This window comes from Schistocerca cancellata, chromosome 7 (genome assembly GCF_023864275.1).
Source record: "Schistocerca cancellata isolate TAMUIC-IGC-003103 chromosome 7, iqSchCanc2.1, whole genome shotgun sequence".
NCBI classification, from domain to species: Eukaryota; Metazoa; Arthropoda; class Insecta; order Orthoptera; family Acrididae; genus Schistocerca; species Schistocerca cancellata.
Genome location: NC_064632.1, coordinates 67,963,066 through 67,982,533, shown reverse-complemented (window position 1 = coordinate 67,982,533; position 19,468 = coordinate 67,963,066). Strand labels below are relative to the sequence as shown.

Genomic DNA, 19,468 nt, shown 5'->3' with positions numbered 1-19,468 from the left:
GATTTTTTAATTTTATTTTTTTAAAAAACCATATGGATTTATTTTTGGGGTGGGGCAGGGTGTTTGAGTTAAATTACAACCACCCTGACCTAAACCAACCAACAAAAAGAGTGCTTGATTGGTCACTCCACCTGGAAATAAGTCTCAGAATTATAATAACGGGGTACTAGTGTGCCCTTACACTTTCTTTGTAATCATGAGGGCAGAGGGGACTTTTGAGAAGGTATACCTTTTCCATATTCACAAGATGCTGAAGGGTATTGCTGGATCCTTAAACAGTATTGAATAACTTCATAGTGGAATACTTCTAGTTGAAACTGCCACATCATACCAAGTATCTAAGCTTCTGGGATGTAAGGCCTGACCCAAATGATTTTAAGCCTGATGCAGTTCAAGAAAATTTGTACTGCAGATTACATTTTTACAACTCTATTTTCTTCAGTTTTATGAATATATTGTAGTTTCATTGTTGATCCCAGCAAGGGAATGCCCTCAGTTGTTAAAACTGTTTTCTCTGATAGGGCTTTCAAAACGTGCCTTCTGGAACACTGTACAAATTATGATCTATTATTTATATTGGACTGTGATGGTCCTGGAGTGGATTGAAAGGCATCACAGTAAAAGATTTCTTGTTCGTTATAACTCGCTCAGTAAGCTAGAAGCGGTCCACTAAATGCACCTGGTAGACCAGTTGATTCAGCTCATACATGGCACATTACAGTGGCTCCAACAGGAAGGCCAGGAGTGTGGACTGTTTTGGGTACCTGGATACCCGGAATACATGGAAAGACTTAGCCAACAAAGCAGCCTAAGAAGCATGTTGGGATGGTGTTGTGTTGATGTGCCATTCCCTTACACACTGTCATTTCATTATTTGACAGAAGGATAATGTATCAGTGGAGGACTGAATGGTTTAAAGAGGGCAACAACAAACTGCAGTCACTCAAATCCACCATACAGGTATGACGGACTTCGTGCCATCAAGATTGCTACTCACCAAACTGTGCATAGGGCATAGCCCTTTAATCCAGGTTTCCTCCTCTGGCAGGAAGGTCCACCACTCTGTAAAATCTATGGTGTGCCACTTTGGTTCAGTATATTTTCGCAACATATGTTTTATATACTGACATTAGTGCAGCCCTTGATTCGGGTGGAAATCTGTCCACCATCCTCGCTGACATTGGCACCAGTTGTATGTGTTTTGAAATTTTTTGATCTGTCGGGCTCGGGCCACATTCCTTAAGTTTTGGGGATGGGGATGGACGTTAATGCGTTATAAACAATGATGCCTGTGGGAAAAGCTTATATCGTCCTCCTCCCCTCCCCCACTCAAAGAGAATGTCATGCTGACTCCTTGTAAGGGCACTGATGATTATATTGTTGAATATTCCACATCCAAAGTAATAATAATAATAATAATAATAATAATAATAAAGGTTGACCATTTAAGAAAATTCTTTATAGAACAAGCAGAAACTAGCAAAATACACAAAGCAATCACTCGTATAAATACATCAGCTACACCATTGCAATTTCATAACCACTTCTACAATCCTTTAGATCACAGAACATCAACAGATATGAAGAAAGTAAATTGGAAAAAGAAACCACTACATGGCAAGCACCCGTATCATCTAACACAGCCACACATCGATCAAGACGCATCCAACACATGGCTAAGAAAAGGCAATATATACAGTGAGACGGAAGGATTCATGATTGCAATACAGGATCAAACAGTAAACACCAGATATTACAGCAAGCATATTATTAAAGATCCCTATACCACAACAGATAAATACAGACTTTGCAAAAATAGAAACAGTAGATCACACCACAAGTGGATGTACAATACTAGCAAATACAGAATACACCAGAAGACATGACAATGTAGCAAAAATAATACATCAACAACTTGCCATACAACATAAACTAATAAAACAACACGTTCCCACATACAAGTATGCACCACAAAATGTACTGGAGAATGATGAATACAAATTATACTGGAACAGAACCATTATAACAGATAAAACAACTCCACTTAACAAACCTGACATCATACTCAACAATAAAATGAAGAAATTAACACAACTAATCGAAATATCCATACCCAATACAACAAATATACAGAAGAAAACAGGAGAAAAAAATTGAAAAATACACCCAACTGGCTGAGGTAGTCAAGGACATGTGGCAACAGGATAAAGTTGATATTATACCAATTATACTATCAATTACAGGAGTCATTTCACACAATAACCACCAGTACATCAATGCAATACAGCTACATCCAAACTTATATATACAGCTACAGAAATCTGTAAATATTGATACATGTTCAATTATCCGAAAGTTCCTAAATACAGTGTAACATATACCGTACAGTTAAAAGGAAGTCACGCTTGATCAAGGCCCGCGTCACTTTCCATTTTTAACCAGACATAATGTCTGAGAAAGGAAAGAAATAATAATAATAATCATCATAATATTTATTTTTCATTCATTCCTTAATGTCTTGGTGCATGTGTAAGATGGCTGAAGTGCACAAGGAATCAAAGGCAACTAGATGAAAAGTACATGTACTTTAAAATTCCATTTCAGGCCTTTGCTTTTCAGATGGAAGTTCTGTGAGACAATGAAATAAAGTTATAGGAGTCTGTGTAAACGTTATTTGTTTTAGAGGTAGTTTGCTTTTGTGGCAACAAACGTACCTCATTTATGTTAAAAGTAATAGTAGACAAAATATGGAAACTCCAGGTAGGAATATCAACAATGTAGGAAAAGACGGATTGTTACTTTGTTGTTGTTGTTGTTGTTGTAAGTAATCGTAGTTTCTTTTCCATTGCAGCATATCGCCAAATCCAAGGTATAGACAAACTAAAGCCAAATCAAATGGGCAAAACAGCTCGGGTTGTGATGTGTGGTTTAAGAAAAGTTGGAAAAACAGCAGTACTGGAACAACTAATTTATGGAAACATTTCAAAATCCACTGTAAGTAATATAAATTGTCTTTATTTGCTTTAATAGACTTTTTGACACATGAGACAAATATTAGAATGTATTAAACACTTCAAAAGGTAAATGAATTGCGGATTTTTACTTAGCCCACAGGTGTATATCAGGTATATGACTAATGTGGCATACATTAAAACCATTCATTTATGTTTGTGGGGGGGGGAATGAAAAGACAAACAGCTGTGTTGTGAAGAACATCACTTTGAAATTTGGGGCATTTACCAACATTGAGAATTAATACATTTACACAAATAATTTTTTTATGTTAAATAGGATAATGGAAGATATGGATGAAATACAAACAGTAACAGAAAAATTAAACATTCATTGTGTAGAGGCAGTGTTCAGTAGTTGACAGATACAGTCTCGGAGTTTAACACTCCTACTCAGCATTTGAAATGCATACGTATTTATAGCACACACTCATTTAATTACCCTGTTGCACTATGTGTACTCTGAAGAAAAACATAAGTTCAAAAGTTGAAATGTAGTGAGCAAAGTGTTTTTGTGCAATAAACATACCTCATTTATGTTAAAATCAATAGTAGACAAATAATGGAAATGCCAGGTAGGAATATCAACAATGTAGTCTTTCCTCCACACAGTGAATAGCTGTTGCTTTTTGTCCAGTTGTCAGTGTATGATGGAGATAATTAACATGGTGTCACAACAACAGCAGTAATGAGTGATGTGGAACATTAGTTAAGACACCAGATTAGTTTTCAGAAGGATTTGTGTTCTGTTCCCCCTCTGACCTCTCTGATTTAGGTTAACTGTTTAACACTAGTATTTTTTTTTTTTAAAGATGTGTAACTGATTTAATTTTTCCTTCGTTTCAATAAAATATTAACCCATAATCTCCCTCCCTTATTACCACAGTCCCTCTCATATGTTAGGTTGTCCTTTGCATGTCCTTTAAAAAAATTCTGTATGGTGTTTGAGAAACAGAATGGGAGAAAAGTGAACAAAATTAAGTGAAGCTCAGAGGAAATAGTTCCACAGTCCCTTAACAAAGTGTTTTACAAACTAGCAGAATATGTATGAATGGAAAATTGATCATACAAATAGCTGAGTTCCTTCTAACATAGAACTTAAAAAGCAAACGTCTTTGGAAAGCGCAATCAAAATAAAAATACATAAAAGATAGTAAAAGAGTGATCCACATTGCTGTTCCACTCATTCAGCAATTGTAATGATTTATAATATAATGTGTAAATTAAACACACTGTGCACTAATTAACCATCTGTGTCAAATCTACTACTGCAGGCCCAGAAACAACTTTGGTCTGTTGTGCCATAAACCAGCTGTATGTGTTGGAGTTGGAAGTATTGATCTTCGACAGTTCCAGTGATGACAATCTTCTCAGTTAGGTCTAATTGTGAAGATGCTACCACTGAGATGTGGTTGAGGTGTTCCAGTTGGTCTTGAAGATCTGGACCTTACAATGGAAATTCTCTAGGGTTGGGATCAACTTTTTGAAACCAATAGGAGGTTGCCACAGGGGGGACCAACTTTTTGAAACCATCCATACAGTTGCTTAGGTTAGGGTCTCAGATATGACACCCTTTAGCCATTTACCTTGTTGGGCTCTCATTTACGAGAAATCAATGAAAATGTGTTTTTCGTGATCCAGTGCAGCCTTGAAATTAATACAAACTTCCCAAATGGCATTACAGCATATTGGTTAAGTTGTTTAGCTGGTGCGCTGAAGTTTACCAGTGCGAATGCTATCAGGTACCATAATTTATTTTTTAATTTTTATTTAGATAACTGCAACAATGTTTGTTCAGTTAATTGATGTGATATATTATTTTCATTTCTAACCTTTGCCGTGTCACTTTAATCATTGTATTAACTTTTTTATATGGTGTCATTTTTTCTTCCTTTTATTTTTTTCCATTTTGAAACATGTTCATGTAATTTTACACATTGTTATATATTTTCATTGTTTTAATTTCCTCTGCGTCCTCATTTTATTTATTTTTTGTTCATGTTATCGCAGACATTATATATAGTATCTGTTTTGCTTGAATTTCATTTTGTTATTCCTTCTTTCATTTAAATCTTGATATGTATCATTATAGCTGTAACAGGTATTTTAAAATTACTATTGACAGTAAGATATTTTTTTTTGTCACAACAGGTATGTCAGAATTTGGGTTGATGTTTGATCTCTCCAGTAGGATGAAAATAATTGGTGGATTTCCCATTAACCATTACAAATCAGTTTTTCATTTGAGGAGCTTCTTTGCAAGTGCGGCATTTAATGTATGACAACACAAATCCATCAGCCAGTGAAAGTCGTGATGAAAGAGTGCAGGAATTCAATGAAGAAGCAAGGAGAACGTATTTCAATACCGTGCACTAGGTGTTATTTATTTACAGTGATAGAGCTCTCATATCTAAAAACCCTCCTGATCTGATAAATTCAGAAACAATAATGATGGGCAAATGAATCACAGAGACAACAATTTGACTCATGAAGGAGTGTGTTATTGTTCACAGTGAAGATGTTGTTTTAAACACAGAGATTGACGAAGAGAGACTGTATGATGAGGTATGTTTTTACATACTACAATCTATTGGTTCTCTAATTTTTTTCCTTTTGATGCTAAAATGAAAAATATATTCATTGCAGTGTACTGTTGGCAATGAAGAGTGGATGAATATTTTAAACCATTGCAATTTTGAAGCACTTTGATCAAATTACATTTTGTTAACATACAAAGCAAAAGCAGCTGCCTTTGCTGAAGACCATCCCAGTTATTCTTCGAAGAACCGACAAGGAAGTGGTTTCTTCTGTATATGAAGAAAAGAATGTTTGAAGAAATGGAAAGAAGCAAGGAGGAACAAAAATCACGTAGCTGTGCATGATAGATTCTGAAATATTCGAAAAATTTAAGGAAGCTCGGATGTGCCTCGAACAAATGACAGCTTGTACCCTCCAACAGTGGCTGATGGCTATCACTTTTCCTTATTTATAAGAAAACTTTTAGCTTTCTGCAAGTGGGAAGAGGGTGAAAATTTTAAAATGGGATGTGGAGTCCATCAAAGAAAATTGGTCAGCTTCATTAGCAGAATGATGTTGGAAAACTTAAAGAAACTATTGAAGCAGCAAAGCTGTCTCAGAAACAAATTGTACTGATAATAGGTGAGTAAAATAAAAAAGTTGTCATTAAAACTGATCAAATGGGGTGCAGTTACCGATCAATGTTCGAGGTGTGTTTTTTAAGTAAGTACCATTTTGCCACACCGCAGCCGCAGCACTGCGGTTGGCGTTCTGCGCATGCGCACTGGGTGCCTACATCTGTTGTCTACGCACAGATGCCATTACCGTCTGATTCTTCCTTGTTTACGTTGTGTACTGAGTGTTTAAGATGCGTCCGATAATTGTGAGTCCCGCTGACTGTGAAGTACAGGCAGTTATAAGATTTCTTAGTGCTAAAGGCCTAAAAGCGATCGATGTTTTGTGAGATCTGTGCAGTTTACGGATAAAACATTATGAGTGATGGAATGGTAAGAAAGTCGGTGAGAGCATTTACGGATGGCCGCACAAATGTGCATGATGAACAACGGAGTGGGCATCCTTTGTTCGTTGATGAAAGTTTGGTGCAGGAAGTGGACAATAAGGTGAGAGAAAACAGATGCTTTACGATTTCCTCCTCGCGGGATGACATTCCTAATGTTTCTCGTTGTGTTGAATTACTGAAAATTGTGTGCACGTTGGGTACCAAAAATGTTGATGGATGTGCGCAAAACCAAACGTTTAGACAGTGCATTGGCTTTCCTTGAGCGGTACCACAACGACAGTGATGATTTCTTAAGCCAAATTGTTACGGGCGATGAAACATGGGTGGCCTATGTCACACCAGAATCAAAGCAACAGTCCATGGAAGTAGAGCAAAGGCATCGTTTTGCTGCAAGACAATGCCCATCCGCATGTAGTGAATCAGACCAAAGATCTTTTCGATGGGAAACTCTAGATCATCCTCAGTACAGCCCCAATCTTGCGCCCAGTGACTACCTTCTGTTCCTGCACTTGAAGAAACACCTGTGTGGCCAGCGTCTTCAAGACAATGACAAAGTCAAAACATTGGTGATGCAGTGGTTAACAAGTCAGGCAGCAGACTTCTGTGAAGAGGGTATTCAAAAACTGGTACAACAGTATGCCAAGTGCCTCAATATTGACGGAAATTATGTAAAAAAGTAGATTAAGGTACAGGCTTTCATGTAAAAATAAAATTATTGAGATATCTTAGCACGTCTTTTTTTAATTTCAAAACGGTGCTTACTTAAAAAACACGCCTCATATATTTGCTCACTGACTTTCAGGGATAAAAAATCATTTTCATGGAAAAGAAAAAACAACACATTCATATACAGTGCATTATTTTTTGTCATTCTCCAAAGAATTGCTGCCTATGTATGAAGGAAATCTGGAATAAATTTGGACCAAGCGATGCAAAAGAAATTGAATGCTTGGAGTCAAACGGAAATGTAGTCGTCACATGAATTCTGAAAAATTAACAAAAGAAATGAACGCAAAATATTTTGAATCCATACAAAAATTATTCATAGATTAAAATGATTTTTGTTGTTTGTAGATTCATGAAGTGGTCAGATTGACAATATATTATGTGATGAAGTATTTATAAATAGTGATGGAAAACCTTGAAATAAATGTGATATTGCTAAACGTGAAGACACAATTAAAATCCATTCATTTGTTCATTATATTCTGTAGTATGTAATTTTGTGTGGTATGGCTGGTCTGAATCAAAATTGTGTACGGAAGGGCAGTATTTCATAATGTTAATGAAGTGTGCGTCTCTCTAAATTTGTTAAAGGTAGTGAGGTAGCATTTATATTTTATTCATGTTGTGAGAAAATCAACATTTTTAATATTTGTATGACAATAAACATAAAATAAAGGTACTATTGTAACAAAAAACAGATTTTAGTGACCATTGCACAACCAATATCAGTAGCTTATTTATTAATAGAGAAGTCGAATTTTTAAATATTTAAGTAGTAGAATAGATAAATAAAAATCACAAGGGGCAAACTACCAAATGGAAAAAAGAATAAAGGATGAAGAAAAACGAGAGCAAATGAAAGAATTAATATAATGATTAAAATGATGTGGCAAAGGATTAGAAATGAAACAATGTATTTCAACCAATTAAACGAACAAAAATAATGTTCAGTTATGTCAATAATTTTTATAAAGGTATATGGCAACTGATGGGACTCAAACCCACAACCTTCAACCTTCAGCACCACCAGCTAGATAATTTGACCACTTTGGTATGTTGCCACTTATGAAATCACTTGTTATTTTTAAGGCTCTAGTGGATCACGAGGACTTACATTCAGTGATTACTTGCAAACAAAGGCTCATCAGGATGAATGGCTACAGGGTGGTGCTATGTGGTGGAACAGTATTAACATGTTTACATTGTTTCAAATGGTTGGTGACTCATCATGAAATGAAGTCTCATACTTTGAAATTGCTTGAATTGGTGATTTCATAGTTAAATAAAAGACTCAAAACCATTTATTTAAATGTGAGAGCTTTTCAGTTTTATTTATATTAACACACCAGTTCACAATTAATCTTGTCATATTATTAATTGTTTGACAGTCCACTTTCCTTTGCAACACTGCTACTAAAACAAGTTAGATACCAGCCACAGCATGTTTAAATAGTGACAATTTGTCAAAAACTGATCCCCATCTTGATGTCAGATGTATGGTGACCATGGATTCGAAAGAAATTCACATGAGATATTTAGACATATCTATACCTAGGATGTTCATGAGTGAATGGCTAAACATGAACTTTTACACTATGGCACAGACTTGATACTAAGATGTTAACCAGTTGAGTTCCAGGTGCAAACTCTGACAAATAAGTGTTAATTGGGTGACTTATTACTGCAAACTTTCCATTCAGAGCTCAACGCTTACACAAATGTGCTAACCTGTGAGTGCTAACCTCGAACTACCAACTTGTTATGTAGTGACTGTATGTAATGACAGGTGTATGGATAATTAATGAAGTCAGTAACTACATTTTACTTTATAGTGATACAGGGGCCAAATTTAATAATGGTCTCATTCTGTTGCATTGATTAATAATTTTGTTTAACTGTTTGTTAGATGCCTGTAAAAGTAATTAAATTGGATGGTCTATTCGGTTGTATACCTAAGGGATTATTTACCAACTTTCCTGTAAAATTATCTAGTTCATAATTTCATTAATTTATTTGCTTTCTTAAATAGGGTCATAAATGGGTAACCAAATGTACCATTTGATTCACAAAAGTTATGGCAACAAAAGTGTAACATCATAAGTGTGAATTAAATAAGCGTACAAGTTCAAATAACAAAAGTAATTTCAGGTGGGACAAAACTTTAGTAGACTTCAATGAATAACTTTGTAACTAATGACTTCTATAAAAAATAAACTGTTTATTGGAAAGAGTGACGTTAGGGCTGTCCAGTAAGCTAGTTCTTTCTTGTGTGTAGACTGTTATTAGCTAATATTTTTACGATCACATGGCATGGGAACACAGTGATCTACCAATTTCTTGTGCTACAAAAGGTTTCCAGTAAAACTAGGTAGACCATTTGAATCAGCATACCTTAACTGAACTGTTGAATTATATGTTTTAAAGGAATATGGTCAAAATAAAGATTTCAACATTTTCAACAGTGGAAACTCTAGGCACACACACACACACACACACACACACACACACACACACACACACACACACAAAAATCACCATCTCTGGCATCTATGGTGTGTTAACTAGTATACTGTAGGAAAAAAGAAAACAAAATTATGTAAGGAGTAGAATGGTAGCAAATGGAGTAATTCTATCTTGCTACATTTCAGTGGGATGCTAGCATACTCCACTGTAAAGGTGCTTTCTAAAATTCTATCCCAATGGTGAGGAACAATTTATATGTGTGACATTTTCAAAATGTTTCTTGTACCTCTGTCATAACTGCATATTGATTAGCAGTATAGTTGTCACACTGAGTGAAATATGTGGGTTGACATGAGGACATTTGTCAAATGAAAGACTGTAGTCATCCTCCAACGTGATATACTTGTGTTCATGCGGAAGGAGACGCCTCTCATCCAGTGAGGTACACACATATCCTCCCCAACTATCTCGAGGCAGCCTGTAAAATTTGTATGGTTAAAAGGAAAACAAGAAGAAGAAGCCATGCAAGTAAGTGGACTTGCAGTTTTCTCCTAAGTACACATTTCACATACCTGAAGAAAGGTGTTGGTACATTGTCATAGATTATGGCTAGCTTAATTTAAAGACAGGTTGCAAACATAGTACACACACCAAAAAAAGTTTTACATCACCTTGATTCCGAGAGTTCCAGAACCTGTACAGAAAATTGGAATAGAGATCAACATAAACACCATTTCCACCCTTTTTCTTGCTCATGAAAACCACACATTACATGTGTACCACCATACATCGAGACCTACAGAGGTGATGGTCCAGATTGCTGTACACACCGGTACCTCTAATACCCAGCAGCATGTCCTCTTGCATTGATGCATGCCTGTATTCGTTGTGGCATACTATCGACAAGTTCATAAAGGCAGTGTTGGTCCAGATTGTCCCACTCCTCAACGATGATTCAGCGTAGATCCCTCAGAGTGGTTGGTGGGTTAAGTCATCCATAACAGTCCTTTTCAATCTATCCCAGGCCTGTTCGATAGGGTTCATGTCTGGAGAACATGCTGGCTACTCTAGTCAAGCATTGTCATTATCCTGAAGGAAGTCATTCACAAGATGTGCATGATGGGGGCACGAATTGTTGTCCATGAAGAGGACTGCCTCACCAATATGCTGCTGATATGGTTGCACTATTGGTCGGAGGATGGCATTCATGATTGTGCAGCCATTGTGGCACTTTGCATGACCACCAGTGGCATACGTTGGTCCACATAATGCCGCCCCAAAACAGCAGGGAATCTCCACCTTGCTGCACTCGCTGGACAGTGTGTCTTAAGTCTTAAGGCATTCAGCCTGACCGGGTTGCATCCAAACACGTCTCTGATGATCGTCTGGTTGGAGGCATATGCGACACTCATTGGTGAAGAGAACATGATGCCAATCCTGGGCGGTCCATTCAGCATGTTGTTGAGCCCATCTGCACTACACTGCATGGTGTCATGGTTGCAAAGGTGTACATCGCCATGGACATCAGTAGTGAAGTTGCGCATCATGCAGCCTATTGTGCACAGTTTGAGTCATAACACGACATCCTGTGGCTTCATGAAAAGCATTATTCAGCATGGTGGCATTGCTGTCAGGGTTCCTCAGAGCCATAATCCGTAGGTAGCAGTCATCCACTGCAGTAGTAACCCTTGGGTGGTCTGAGTGAGGCATGTCATCTCTGTGTATCTCCTCCATGTCTAAATAACATCGCTTTGGTTCACTCCGAGACGCCGGGACACTTCCCTTGTTGAGAGCCCTTCCTGGCACAAAGTAACAATGCAGACGTGATCAAACCGTGTTATTGACCGTCTAGGTATGATTGAACTACAGACAACACAAGCCGTGTACCTCCTTACTGGTGGAATGACTGGAACTGATTGGCTGTCAGAACACCTCTGTCTAATAGGCACTGCTCATTCATGGTTGTTTACATCTTTGGGCAGGTTTAGTGACATCTCTGAACAGTCAAAGGGACTGTGTCTGTGGTAAAATATCCACAGTTAACGTGTATCTTCAGGAGTTCCGGGAACCGGGGTGATGCAAAACTTTGTTTGATTGTGTATTAAAAAATACTTTGAAGCCCTGAAAACAACTGAAAGGGATAGGGCTAACTAAACTTAACCTTGGCTTTGTATTGCATCAAAACTGTTGCTAGATAGAAACCTGGATACATGTCTCGTGGCTAACTTGTGATGCATTGAACAGAGTGACTACATAACAGTGCTTCACAATAGTGAATCTGAGCACACCTATAATATACATTGTGTGTTGTACATCCAGAGTCTAGATATATGTGTGGTTGTTGTTTTGTATAAGCCAAAAAGCCAAAGATACATTCATCGGTACAACAGGTGTTCTTTGATTTGCTCTGGAAGGATACTGAGGGGTACTATAAAACACAAAATATTAGTTCATTTTACTACAAAATAGATAGATGAGTTACTCAATTTTACACAGTCCATTTCCACAGAAATGTCATGAATATATACAGCTGTCTCTCAACATTAACAGTTCTTTTCATACAGACAATATACAAGCCTCTTACTCAGACTACGTATAACAATAACTTTCACGTAGTGTTCACCCTGTTACACAGCTGGCCTACCAAAAGATAATGCTGTCATCTTTGTCGTTGATCGGAACTCTAGCTGAGCAGTACTGTGCTCGGCCATAAGTAGAAGATCCGTTGCAGCGGCATAACGAAAAGTCAGTGTGGCTTGTAGTGTTTTGTCCTTTTTCGTGGTTGCATTTTGAGGTAGCAACCTTGGCTTGGCACCTAGCTCTTCAAACAACACATTATGGCATCACAGAAGTGAGAAGCATATTGTGTGAATACAAATTATTGATCGTGTGAAGAATGCTGATACAATAGCAGCTTTAGTATATGAATGTGGTGTACCAAAAGGAGCAACCAGCAGGTGGATGAAAGAAGAGAATAAACTTTGAAGTTTTGTAAGCACAGGTGAAAGTGCTGTTGCAATGGATAGGAAAAAGGACAAATCTAGGAAAGGACAGCATCTTTGTCAAATGTTTTTATAGGTGATTTTTAATAAAGTGATATGAAGGTATACTTTTCTTCGGGACCAATTATTAAATATGATTTTCAAGATGAAATTGTCCCACGGAAATAGCCAGATAAGCACTGGAAAAGCAAGATTTCTTATGGCACCTGCATCACAATTTTCTGAAATTCTACACAAAGTAATGTTAGACACAAATTTTAGTCATCAAGTGTATAAGAGCACTTTCGTTATCGACTGCTTCATATGAGAATCCTTGATGTAAAAAAAAATCAGATAATGAGACTGGTTTCAAACTGAATAATGACAGAAGTACCCTGCACTTTGCCACAAATGAATTAATTAGCCATAAGGCAAAACCTCTTCGTGTAGGAAAAAGTAAAAGCCCAAAATGTTTCAAGCGTGTAAACATATCATTACAGTATACTTGTTATTCTTTTCTGGACTTTCTGTTGTTTGATTTCTTTCTTTCTTTGTTTATTTACTAGCTGACAATTTTGTAGTAGTAGTGAATACAAATAATGAACTGTGTTTGTAATGAAGTATTTGTGAAAACACCTTTGAAATTTTTAAACATTTGTACAAAGAAAAATTTATTATGTACAAATGTGTAAGTACAGTATCCAAATTAAGAAAAGTGGCCCTGGACAGTTCTTGTATGCTGGGTGCAGCTGTTTAGCACGTCTACAACATGATTTTGTAAATGTCTCTATGGCAATGCCTTTTCGTAGCTCTATAGATGGTTGCTATTCTCACCTTCACAGCTGACAGCTGTTAAAAGTGATGCCAAGTGTCAAGGGTTTCCTTAATTTTATCGACTGTACAAGTGCCTTAGTAGTAAAGAATAAATGTCTTAAAATTTCATGCATGATGCAGCGATTTTTAACACATCTCAGTGTTTATGACGTCATAGCTCTTGAATTGTGTGTCACACAGTGATGCATTTGTGTAGGTACATTCAGTGACATACATGGATATTGTCTTAAATATGTAGCAAATAGAATTAGTAGCAAAGGAGTAATAAATTTAAGTGTCAAGCATGATGCGGCAGTTTTTCATTCATCTCATTTTTTATGGTGTCATCGGCAGTTTTTCATGCATCTCATTTTTTATGACGTCATATCTCCTGAAATATGTTTGTTAGGTAGATGGTTCTTACCCTAACAGTGATAGGTTTTGTGTCTTACAGATCCTTGATATCTCAACACACATTCCTCTCTTTGATGACTCTGTGGGGGACCTCCTTGTTTCTTATTTTACATCCCATCTAATTGTCAACATTGTTCTCCAGATTTACTCCCATACAATGCTGTGCTCCAAATGTACATTCTCAGAAATTTCTTCCTCAGATTGAGGTTTATGTTTGTATACTAGTAGACTTGTTTTGGCCAGGAATGCTGTTTTTGCCTGTGCTAGTCTACTTTTTGTGTCTTCCTTGCTTTGTCAGGCGGGCATGCATTATTTTACTTAAAATGTAGCAGACTCCTTTGACTTCACCTACTTCATTGTCACCAATTTTGATAAGTTTATCACTAATCTGATTTTTTGCTACTCCTAATTGCTTTAGACTTTCTGCAGTTTACCCTGAATTCATGTTCTGTACCCACCAGGTGGTTCATTCCATTCACCAGCTCCTGTAATTCTTTTTTGTTTTCACTTTGGATAGCAATGTCTTCATGGAATGTTATCATTACTATACTTTCAGCCAGAATTTTAGTTCTACCTTTGACTGTTTTTTATTACTGTCATTTCATCTTTGATTTATTGATTGAACAGTTGGGGAAAAAGACTGCATGTACTTGTCTTAAAACTTTGTTGATCCGAGCACGTTGTCCATGGTCTACCATTCTTATTCTTCCCTCTTAGTTCTTGTAGATATTATATGTCATTCATCTTTCCCTGCAGCTTAATCCTATTTTTGTATTACATTTTTTCAGAATTTTGAACATGTTCAGCCATGTTACAGTGTCAAATATTTTTTTTCCAGATTGATAAATCCTCTGCACATGTCTTGATTTTTCTGAAAGCTTGCTTCCAATCTTTCTGTTGCATTTACCATTCCTAAAGCTAAGCTAATCGTCATCTAACAGATCTACAGTTTTCTTTCCTATTCTTCTGTATGTTGTTCATGTCAGCAGGTTGGATGCATTAGAAGTTAAACCAGTTGTGCGATAATATCTGCCCTTGCTTTCTTTCGAACGGTGTGGATAAATTTTTTTCTAAAACTCTGATGATCTATCTCCAATTTTGTGTATTCTATACATTGGGTTGCCGTTTACCCCAATAATTTTTAAAATTATGAACGAATGTTATCAATAGCTTCTACTTCATTTAATCGCAAGTCTCCCAAAGATCTGTTAAACGCAGAATCTGATACTGGACCCCCTGTGTCTTCCATATCGACTCTCGTTTCTTTTTCTATCTCATAATCATATAAGTGCAGCCCCCCCCCCCCCCCCCCCCCAAAAAAAAGAGGCTTTCAGTGCTCTCTTTCCTCCTATCTGCTCCCTCCTCTGCATTTAACAATGGAATTTCCACTGCACTCTTCATTGTTGCCTGCATTGCTTTTAATTTCACCAAAAGATGTTTTGACTTTTCTACATGTTGAATTAATCCTTACAATGACCATATCTTTTATGCTTTCTTTACAATTTTTCTCCAGCCATTTTGCCTTGACTTACCTACACTTTATGTTTATTTCATTCCTGAGTGACTAATATTGCTATATTCCTGTCTTTTCCTGAACGTTTTTGTATTTCCTTCTTTTGTCAATCAATTGAAATATTTTATCTGCTATCTTGCTTTCTGCTTTCTTTGCCATTATCTTCCCTGTATGTATGTTTGTCTGTCCAGTTACCCGTTTTAGAAATGTCCATTCCTCTTCAATTGAGCTGCCAGCTGTGGTATTCATTATCAGAAGACCTACAGCCTTAGATAATTTCAAACATATCTCATCATTTTTCAGCATTTCAGTACATCACTTCTTTCCACACAGATTCTTCGGGATGATCCTCGAAAACTTTTGAGTCGGTTCATCGTTACTAAATTGCGATCAGAACTCAAGTTGTCTTTCTCATCTCTCTTTCCTACTATCAAGCCCATATTTTCCTGTAACACTTCCTTCTTTTTCTTTCCAAATAGTACATTCCAGTTACCCATAATTAGATTATCATTACTCTTTACATACTGTATTTCCCATTCATTATCCTCATATAGTTTCTCTACCTCCATATCTTCTGCTAGTGATGTTGATATTTACATTTGAATTATGGTTGTTGAAATTGGTCTGCTGTCGATTCTGATGAGAACAGCCCTATTACTGAACTGTTTACAATAACTCACTCTCAGCCGTGTCATCCTATACTTAATGAATCCTACTCCCATTATACCATTTTTTGATGCTGTTAATATTTCCATGTATTCGTCTGACCAGAAATCATTACCTTCTTCTCATTTCACTTCACTGAACCCCACTATATGTAGATTGAGCCTTTGCTTTCCCTTTTTCAGATTTTCTAGCCTTCCTGCTATGTTTGAACTTCTGACTTTTCACACCCAGCCCATAGACTGTTACTGTTATTCACAGATTACCCAGTCTTTTTCTCATGGTTTCATATCCCTTGTAGTGGTTGTCTCCCAGAGGTCTGAATGGGGGGCTAACATGAAATTTTTTGCCAAGGAGAAATTACAGATCACATGTCTTGTGGATATACGTTGATTGTTTGGTTCCTATTGCCTGTTGCTTTCTCATGCTGTTAACCATTACTGATTTTTTCCACATTTTAGTGCCAGTTTCCCACCCCAAGGGCAAATGGGTGTTCTGAATCTTTGTGTTCTGCTGTGCTCTCTTTAGCAAGGTCGCTGGCAGAACAAGGATGACTCCTTATGCTGGAAGTCTTTTGTCAGCATTGCTGATGATTTTTATTCACAATTTAAGCATTGGCTGGAACCCAGAACTTTTTTATTACTAGTCAAATACGCTACACCTAGACTACAGGTACGATCACTTAAGCTGAGGGAAGAAGCTTTACTAATACTTGATTACTGTCCAGCGTATCTGTCTGTTGACGTTGCTGTCAGAAGTTGGAAAAATATATTCTTTGTTTGTGCTTAAAGATGTGATGACATTAATTCACCCACTTGATCAGGACAACATATAAGCATTAATGGCACATTATCATCATGAACTGCTTATTTTAATTGCAAATTCCAATGAGGAAATTTTCTTAAAATCTGTAATTCTGCAGAATGATACATATTGAGTAGGCCTGACTGTGGTAACCAGGACCGGAATGGTCGCGGGGTTGCCAAGAACATAAGCATGGCGGGACCAAATGGGAGCGGCCTGCGAACAAACAAAATGAATAGGGAAGGACGGGCACGAACAACGACGGATGACTGAACAAGACCTAATAAACAAAACTAACAAACAACAACACGCAAATAGCAATGGGGTCACAAGCAAAACCTCACGAATCCACAACGTCCGCTCGTACACGGAAACCAAGTAAACGTGCTATCTGTAGGCGAGATGTCGATAGACTAATGTGAATATCAGACTGCCTGCTGAGTGAGAAGCAGGTGTCTAAATACCTGATAGAGTACGTTGCTATTGGCCACTGGGACCACATGCTCCACCGTGGTGCCCTCATATTATATGCAGGTCAGGAGCGCGCTTGCAGCTGTGACTTATGGTGCAACGGCTGGAGAGACCCCAAGGGGTAATTGAGATCCATGCCATCTGGCGCGGATTTGAAACCCACGTCGCTCAGTACCAGATCCCTCCCCCGTGAAACTTGTGTGTAGGGGCGGAAACACCCCGCACGGTGCCGAGGCGGTCAACAGATGGGAGAAGACTCAGGCTCGTTTACCGCCGGTGGCTGGGAGGAAGGGACATCCGAGGTGTCAATGACGACTGACCCAGAGGCCAGGGCGGCAGAGGGAGCTGCTGATCCACATGGGGGCGGGGGTGGGGGGGGACAGCAGGCCCAAGGGGAGGCAGCAACCAGGGGCAGTTGTGGTGACTCAAGGACCACGTGTGTACCTGAAGGAGGTAGTGGAGGAGGAGGAGGAGGAGGAGGAGGAGGTGGCAGTGACGGATGCAATCCTGCAGGGACACGTGGGTGGAGCTGGTTATGATGGCGGCGCTCCAACCCTTTCTACATCTGCACCGACATCGCACACAACCCGTGGGCCGTGACGGCCATGGCTGGCATCCAACCCATCTTGCTCCCATACATATGGACCCACATGGCTGTGCCAGGGGCGAAATGCTGAGAGGGCTGGGAGTGGGGGCGGGAGGGGGACGGCATCAGCAAAAGGAGCAGGTTCCACGGCTGTCACCCATGTAGGAGTTCCGCCGGACTGCAGCTGTCAATTGGCGTGGTGCAATAGATGCTCAAAAACAGGCTCAGGGCCAATGTGGTTGGAGAGGTATCGACCGCCTTCGTCAGCTGTTATTTAAATGTGTGGACAAACCTCTCCACCCCGCCATTTGAGGTAGGGTGGAAAGGCGGTCTACAGATATGTTTTGATACCGTTGGCCTGACAGAAGTCGTGGAAGGAGGATGCTGTGAATTGGGGGCCATTATCGGAGACCAATGTGTGAGGCAGGCCCTCTTTGGCGAGAACCTGGGCCAGGGCCGTGAGTGTGGCCTCCGTGGTGGTGGATGCCAATCGGATGACAAATGGGTATTTGGAGTAGGCATCAATGATAAGTAACCACTTGGACCCCAAAAACGGGCCCGCAAAATCGAGATGGATGTGATACCAGGGCTGGCAAGGCACAGGCCAGGGTCCGAATGACTGAGGGGGGGTCTTGCCTGGTGATACGCACACACAGTGCACCCGCAGACCAGGCGGTCAGTATTGCCTTTGATGCCGGGCCAATACACTTGCCGGCGAGCCAAAACTTTACTTTCATGCGTTACATACCCGGTGCCCACTGTGTAACAAACTGAGCACTTTATGCCCCAAATCTGGAGGGGTGACCACCCGATGGGCATCCGACTCCATGGCCAACAGAAGGACCTCATCAACCACGGAGAGCCTGTAGGACAGGTGGCACCAGGGGCTGAAATCGATCCACATCTGCCGAGTAATATAGGAGGGCCACCCATGGACAACGTAGTGGAGAACCTGCCGCAATGTAGGGTCACAGCGGGTAGCCGTAGAAATTGTGAAATCAGAGGACCTCCTGTTGGTCAAACACAGGATCGGGGCGTGCTGGGAGACATGACGACAAAGCGTATATGTTAGCGTGGTGGGTGGTGGGCTTATACTGGATGGTGTAAGTGTAATTTTGTAAAAATAACGCCGAGTGCTGGAGACGTTGAGCCGTCTGCTCTGGAAGGTGAGAGTGGGGTCCAAAAAGTGTAACTAAGGGTTTATGGTCTGTTAGGAGGGTGAACTTTGCCGCAAAGAGATAGGTGTGAAATTTTTGGATGGAGAACACGATCGCCAGGGCCTCCTTTTCAATCTGGGAGTAGTTCCATTGTGCTAGGGTCAACGTCTTAGATGCATAAGTGGTGGGCTGTTCAGAGCCATTCCGATGCATGAGGACGCCCCCAATGCCGTATGCTGATGCATCATCCGCCACGACCAAGGGGCGGTTCGGAGAGAAGGGGGTAAGGCAAGGGGCGGACTTCAGCATCGCCTTTAAACGGAGAAAA

At 39.1% G+C, this 19,468-nt stretch overlaps 1 protein-coding gene and 1 long non-coding RNA gene across 3 annotated transcripts in view; both read left to right on the top strand.

The window, feature by feature from the left end:
- Positions 1 to 19,468, top strand: part of LOC126092459 (NF-kappa-B inhibitor-interacting Ras-like protein 2) — a 63,786-nt gene that overhangs the window by 24,029 nt on the left and 20,289 nt on the right. For both annotated transcript variants that reach the window (XM_049908061.1, XM_049908060.1), the window contains exon 2: positions 2,852 to 2,994. In XM_049908061.1, the coding sequence (XP_049764018.1) occupies positions 2,896 to 2,994 (99 nt within the window). In that variant the 5' untranslated portion in view covers positions 2,852 to 2,895. The remainder of the gene's footprint in view (positions 1 to 2,851; positions 2,995 to 19,468) is intronic.
- On the top strand, positions 3,838 to 9,136 carry LOC126092460 (uncharacterized). The gene is made up of 3 exons (XR_007521337.1): positions 3,838 to 4,753; positions 5,163 to 5,576; positions 5,658 to 9,136. It is a non-coding gene; the product is annotated as an uncharacterized LOC126092460 (long non-coding RNA).